This window comes from Arachis ipaensis, chromosome B10 (genome assembly GCF_059453495.1).
Source record: "Arachis ipaensis isolate K30076 ecotype BB chromosome B10, ASM5945349v1, whole genome shotgun sequence".
NCBI lineage: Eukaryota > Viridiplantae > Streptophyta > Magnoliopsida > Fabales > Fabaceae > Arachis > Arachis ipaensis.
In genome coordinates this window covers 149428107-149435809 of record NC_142435.1, presented here as the reverse complement: position 1 = coordinate 149435809, position 7703 = coordinate 149428107, and the positions used below count along the sequence as shown (strand labels likewise).

At 33.2% G+C, this 7703-nt stretch overlaps 1 protein-coding gene across 1 annotated transcript; it reads right to left on the bottom strand.

Moving 5' to 3' along the window:
- Positions 1 to 1867: 1867 nt before the first annotated feature.
- On the bottom strand, positions 1868 to 5549 carry LOC107621523 (uncharacterized). The gene is made up of 2 exons (XM_088486917.1): positions 4799 to 5549; positions 1868 to 4714 (listed from the first exon to the last, which is right to left on the bottom strand). The coding sequence occupies exons 1-2, from the start codon at positions 5474 to 5476 to the stop codon at positions 2084 to 2086; spliced, it is 3309 nt and encodes a 1102-aa protein (XP_088343043.1). The 5' UTR covers positions 5477 to 5549; the 3' UTR covers positions 1868 to 2083.
- Positions 5550 to 7703: the final 2154 nt, after the last annotated feature.

Here is a 7703-nt window from a genome sequence, read left to right as displayed (position 1 = left end):
AATAAAATTATATATATAGGGGTGGGTATTACCTAAACCCGATCCCGTCCCGCCACTCCTAATTACCCGTCCCGGTGTGGGGCAGGTAATTACCCGTCCCGAGCGGATAGGGGCGGGGTGGATACCCGCGGGTTCAGGTGGTATTGCCATCCCTACACAAAATAATATTCAAAATTCCGACACTTGTTTAAACAATGAATAAGCTAATCACTTGATCAACCAAGTTAACTTTTTGGCATCAACAATTAGTTAGGGATAAATTCATATATTTATTAATACATGATATTATTATTAAGTTTTTCAATTTTTTAAAACGAAAAATATCTCAGCGTTTTGAAAATCATCTCTAATTTTTCATAACTACAAAAAATAATTTTTTTAAATTTACCAAACTAGACCTAAGTAGTAAAGAGGAAAAAAATGAAAATCAATAGATAAAGCTTTAGTAACATTAAGTTAAATTAGCATGAATAATACAAAAGGAACATTTTCGATGTACCAAATTAAATTGAGATAATCAATGCAATCACTTTTAAAAAATATAAACAACAATGATAATCATACAAGAGAATCAAATGTACGTAGAAGGCTAATTGCTACTATGTCACTTCTACCTTATCCAGCCCTTATTTGTGTGAACCAATGATGTATTCATAGGTTAAGAGTTTTACTCTTGTTTCATGTTTTATCACCTTGTTACAGGTTATGAATCCAATTCATGAAAATGCAACTCATGAAATATATTCATATTCCCATGGGAAATTTTCAGTAGTGAGTCATGTAGTATATTCTATTAGTAATTCTTGTTCTTATATAATTTGCTTAGAACATATTCTTATGTTCGTGTAATATACTGATTTCATTCATGAGATCTTGAAGGGATGTTTAATGTGCATGTTTGTTATATACTGAGAACAGAGAAAACTGTTCTACTGAATTAATCAGTGTCATATGAAAACCATGGAAGATGATTTTTTGCTGATTGTGAAAAAGCTAAAGTGAATAGCACAAGTTCTGAAGTGCAATGCAATACATAATTTTATACACTATAATGTTTGTGACTAATTAGTAGTTTTAGTTCACATCTAACTAACTTGAAAAGATATAAATGATTCTTAATCTCAATTACCTAGTGTGACATAGATAGAGGGAAATGTGGCATCACTCTTTAATTTCTCTTTATGCTCATGAGTTTTGATTATTATAATTACTAACATCAGGTTCATTTGCACTGCAGAAGATACCAAACAAGTTCACTAGCAAATATGGTGGTGGTGTGAAAAATCCAGTGTACCTGAAGCCTCCAGATGGCACTCAATGGAAAGTACGTCGGACTCAGCATGATTATCAGATTTTATTTGAAAAGGGTTGGAAAGAGTTTGCTGCTTATTACTCTCTTGATCATGGCCACTTGTTGCAGTTTGAGTACAATGGAACTTCTTGTTTTGAGGTACACATATCTTGAATTGAACCTTTTATCTTATTTTAGCATTGTTGTTCCACTAACTGATTGTGATGAACTGAGAAAGAGGTCTCATTGCTTCTTTGTTAGGTTCAATCAACTGAGAATTAGTGTTTTAATTGAATCAAATTATTTACTGTCATCAAGACTAAACTATGCAAAATGCTATAGTATATTGCTAGAGAATTGAAATTTTTCCATAATATTATTTTTTTACATGATATATAAGACCTTTCGGCCACATATACTTTCCACAAGCTTAAGGAATTACTAGTCTTATTAGATTAGATCATTAGGTGTGTGTTCCCTTGCACATTATTTGTTATAGAATGAATGCTAACAAAACTGAATCAATAGCCTCTAAGCAAATGGTGCTTTAAGTAGTAGTTTAAGGCTTTAAGCAAATGGTGCTTCAAAAGAGGTGAATTGCAGAAGGAAGCTATTAACTCAACTTCAATTTTTGTTTAATCTTTGTTAGATATGTTGTCCTGTTTTATGCAGAGGCTCTCCAGGGGATTAAACATCAGATGACAATCTCTATTATAAATTCATACATACATACATACATCAAGCATCATTCACTTTTGATTCTTAAAAATAAAAATAAAAACACACACATAATCAAACAACAACACGGTTTCTCTTGATCATCCACTTCTTCAATTTCGCCATTCTTATTGCAGTTGTGACATAGATCGAGTCGGCTAAATCTTCCACCCATCTGAAGTAAGCATGCCTCCAAGTTTTCTTAAACCACAAAGTCCCAATAACTCCCCAAAACCCAGTTGCAAAGCCAATTGCAATAACAAAGTAAAACAACCACTTTTCCAACTTATCTGTTTTGCTGTCTTCATCTTCAAATTCACTGCTCCCAGGAACTTGATGTGGACCACATTTGTTGGGTAAAGGAGATCCGCAAAGATATGGGTTTCCAGCATAACTTGATGAATCATAAGTTAAAAACTGGTTATCTGTGGGAATTGGTCCAGAGAAGTTATTGTATGACAAGTTTAAATGAGTTAGTGATGTTAAGGCTGACATGCTGCTTGGAATTGTACCCGAGAGTTGGTTACTTGAAATATCAAAGGATTCAAGTGATCTCATATCCCTTATCATGTTAGGGATCTTTCCGATCAAATGATTGTTTGATAGATTCAAGCTATGCAAACCATTTAGCAATGTTATTCCTTTTGGAATGGAGCCAACCAAATTATTCTCGGACAAGTCCATCATGACTACAAGCTTCAAGATTTTTATATAGTCAAGTTCTCTTCCTTTCATGACTTCTACCACATCCTCAGTTTCCCAATCATGTACTCGTGCACGACGAAAAGAGATACCTTTGGCTAGAGTGGAAGGAGGAGACAAAGTGGAAGCCTCAAGAGTCATTCCTCGAAGATTGCCTATGCACCAAGGTATTGAACCATTTAAATTGTTGCGAGAAAGGTCCAAGATTTTAAGTGATGATAGTTCACATATCTGTGAAGGAATGCCACCACTCAGCAGGTTTTGCCGCAATCTTAGAATTTGTAGTGAAGAAAATGTGTTAGCACTCCATGATGAGATGGTGCCAGAAAGTTGATTCTCTCCAAGATCCATAATCAATAAATGTGGCAAATTTCTCATAGATGCTAGAAACTCCCCATGAAGACTGTTATTGTTCAAATGCAACCATGCTAGAGTGGAAAGATTCCCAAATGAGCTTGGAACAGCCCCTGAGAGTTTGTTGGATGACAAATTTATTTCTTCCCATACATATTTATCTTTCCAACAATCGGGGATTTTACCAGATAGTCTGTTCTTTGAAAGGTCAAGGATACTCAAATAATCAACTTGGCACAATGATTTTGGAATTGAACCATTTATGAGGTTATTTCCAAGAATCAAGTCATTCAAATTGGGCATTATATGACCAATATGTTCAGGAAGTGATCCACTGATTTGATTATTTGAGAGATTCAAATCCGACATTTCTGAGAGAACCAAAAGCCTGCTTTCTTCCACTGTAATGGGTCCATTCAAATTGTTTGAAGATAGATCCAAATATGATAGATTCACAAGTTTTTGAAAATCAATACAAATTCTCCCATCTAGTTTATTCCTTGAAAGATCAAGCCTATTAAGATTTACAAGTTGGTTAAGACTTGGAGGGATGATTCCTTTTAAATAATTATTTGACAAATCAAGGAAGGTTAGATTTATAAGTTGACCAAGACTCGAAGGAATAGATCCCGTTAGATAATTATTTGAGACATCAAAAACTTGTAAATTTACAAGTTGTCCAAGATTTTGAGGAATAATTCCCTTTAAATAATTATATGAGATATCAAAATTTTGTAAATTTACAAGTTGCTCAAGATTTTGAGTAATCGTTCCATTAAATGAATTATTTGAAAGATCGACTACCTGTAAATTTACAAGTTGTACCATGAAATCAGGAAGGCCCCCTTCTAACTTGTTGTTGGACAGATATAAATTTTTCAATTTCAGTAATTTTCCAAAAGAAGAGGGAATGGGACCATAAAAAAAATTATCTTTGAGATAAAGGTTGCCTAGATTTTTAAGTTGTCCTAACCAAGATGGCAATTGATCGTTAAATTCATTTTCACTCAAATCAAGATTCTCCAAATCATGTCTAATGCAGGTAGACAAATCACTGTTTCCAATGAATTCTTTTCGGAGTTTGTTTCCTCCTATATTTAATGTTTTCAGGTGACACATATTTTTCAAAATGGATGAAATGGAACATTCCATAGATGTTAATTTATTAAATGAAAGATCGAGGTAGACAAGTTTCTTTAACTCAATAAACCAAGATGGAACTGAAGTAAGAGAGTTGTCATAAAGGTCAAGGGACTCAATGCTAGTTATATTTTGTAAAGCAACGGGAATTGTACCTTGGAAGTTATTAGATGAAAGAAAAAGATGCTTGAGTTTCTCAAACTTGTGAAACCAGGATGGAAGAGAGTCAAAATGGTTCCGAGAAAGGTCCAAAAATTCAATGGAAGTTGCATTTTGGAAAGCATTTGGAATTGGGCCATGAAGCCCACACCGTGAAAGATCAAGATACTCAAGTTTCTTAAAGTTGCCAAACCAAGATGAAACTGAAGTAAGATTGTTCCCACGAAAATCAAGATGCACAAGAGATGTCATGTTTTGTAAAGCATCCAAATTTGACACACTAAGTCTATTGTAGGCAAGACTTAAGAAGTGCAGATTAGGAGCAGTGATGGTGAGATTAATAATATTAACCTGAGGGAGGAACAAGAAGCAACTTTGTCAAGTCCATGAATTATTAACCATCCAACTATCCAAGTAATAAGTTTGGACAAATACCTGATACTCATTGTAAATAAAAGACTCCATCATGTTGAGGTGCTCCAGCAATGGCAGTTGAGAAATCCAATTGATGTTGCTGTCTCGTGAAAATTCATTTCGACTCAGATCAAGAAAATGGAGGTTGGTGAGATTTCCAAGATTGCTGGGTATTCTCCCGCCAAAACGAGCATAAGAGAGGGACAAATACCTGAGGCGTTGCATAGAACCAATGAACATGGGTATGGGACTCCAATGGAAACGATTTCCAGTCAAGTCCAAGTGAGTCAAGTATTCCAGTTCCAGCAGCGATGAATTAACATCCGTAGCTTCTAAATATTGTTGGTATAAAAGGTAACAGTTGTCCTCATCATCACTTGTTAACCAATATTCTCCTTCCCACATAGGTCTCCAGCATTTCACATAAGGAGTGGTGAGATCAAGCATGACAACATGACCAGTAACATTATCACAACCGATCCCTTTCCATCGGCAGCAGTCATCGCCATGCCATGAGGAAAGCATGTTTGATGAATCATTCAGGGATGCTTTGAACTTCAAAAGAGCTTGCCTCTCTCTTTCAAGACATGGAGAGTGCAGAGTAGTACTTGAATTTGCACAAATGCCTGCAATTTCAGCCATCACCATCACAAGTACGAATACTGCGCATGCAGCAACATTTTGGTATCCAATTTCCATTTTCAAGTGGAATATAAATAGAGATTATTGATGATATTTAATTTGTTAATGGCTTTCACTACACTCACTCAACCACATTATATATACATAATCATGAGAATGGAATAATGAATCAAACCAAGCTTTACGTTCCAAGAGTCTTGAGTATGTGTGGTAAAGTTTTAGTCTCCAATGCTTATCTTAAAAGTCTTGGAGCTATTCTCTCTCAGTTTCTAATTATTCCAGGAGTACCAAATACGCATGGAAAAAAATGTATCAAGTTGGTCTAATTCTTTGTTATATCCTTGTCACTCTTTAAATCTATATGTAGATGTTTATGGCATGATATGCATTTTTTCCTTCCTTCATAAACACGGCAAAACAAGTAGCAATCAGAGATGGATGCCACTCTCTGATTAATGGATGAAATTATAAATTGGTGAGAGATAATGTATGAAAATTCATAAATATTAGCTCAAAATTTTTTATATTAGAACCCAAATATCATTTGGAAAATTGAAAATAATCAAGAGAAGTTTAGGATTGTCTACAAGATTCTATAATTAATAATAATACAACAAAAATAATGAACGTAAATTTATTATTATATTAAAAAAAACTTTTCTTCAATACTCATGATATAGTAAATCATATTTCTTCATATAATAGACCAAATTTCTTGTATTTTTGTTTTATTATTATTATTATTATTTTAGGGTTTTTGCTTAAGTTTGTGTAAGATTTTGATTTCAAGCTCTTTAACACATGTTTTTCAAAGTATGAAAGGGGACAAAAATGAAAATCAATAGATAAAACTATTAAAACGAAGTTAAATTTGCATGAATAATAACATAGAAGGAGCATTTTCAATGGACCAAATGAAATTGAGGTAAACCAATGCTATCACTTTTGAAAAATACAAACAACAATCATAATCATCCAAATTAAACGTAGATAATAAATCAGTTTTTGGTAATGCATAATTATTTTGGCAAGATTTGAGTGGTGGATTCTAAAATTTTGCCAAGTAAATGTTGGTGCTGACATGGCGTTAGTAGAAAAAGAGAAATAACTTAGGAGCAATGTGGATAAACCTATGTACCTACTTTTATATATTAAAAATAGATGAATTTATTATGAAATATACGTGGAGAAATATGCATATTCCCATATACAGTTATTAATATTTAATAGTCTTATATAAAACCGGACATGTAGCATATATGTGTATGATTTAGTAGTTATCTTTGCTAGTTTCCTCTTAATGATTTCACTCATTAGTCATTATACACTTTTGCATTTCTCATACTGTTTCTGTTTCTCTATTATCAGACCTTGAATCTTTTTACCTTTTTGGCCTCCTCACCCATGTTCTCATTATTGCAAGGCCTCTTAACTTTTTTCTCTCAAATATAATTAAATGATTGTGATGAACTGAAAAAGAGGTCATGTTACTTGTTATCTTCAATCAATTGGTAATTTGTGTTTTTTATTGAACCGAATAATTTATTGTCATCAAATACACCTTGAAAAATATTCATATTCTCATATACAGTTTTTAGTAGTCTTATAAAAATTGCACATGTAGCATGTGTATGATTTAGTAGTTGTCTTAGCTAGTTTCCTCTGAATTTGTTTTTCTCATTACACACTTTTGCATTCTTCTCATAATGGATTTATGTTTTCAAAGTCTGTTTATGTTGATCATATCTTGAATCTTTTATCTTTTTTGCCCCCTCCCCCATGGTTTATATTTTAGCATTGTTGTTCCACTAACTGATTGTGATGAACTGAGAAAGAGGTCTCATTGCTTCTTTGTTAGGTTCAATCAACATAGAATTAGTGTTTTAATTGACTCAAATAATTTACTGTCATCAAGACTAAACTATGCAAAATGCTATAGTATATTGCTAGAGAATTGAATTTTTTCATATTATTATTTTTTTGATATATAAGAACTTTTGGCCACATACACTTTCGACAAGCATAAAGAATTACTAGTCTTATTGATTAGATCATTAGGTGTGTGTTCCCTTCCACAATATTTGTTATAGAATGAATTCTAACAAAATTGAATCAATAGCCTCTGCCCTCTGTAACCAGGAAATATATTGAACCACAAATGAAGTGTATAGTTACTGCTGCATTGAATCAAGGTTCATCAAAAGAGGTGAATTGCAGAAGCGAGCTATTAACTCAACTTCAATTTACAACTTTGTTAGTTATGTTGTTCTGTTTTATGCAGAGG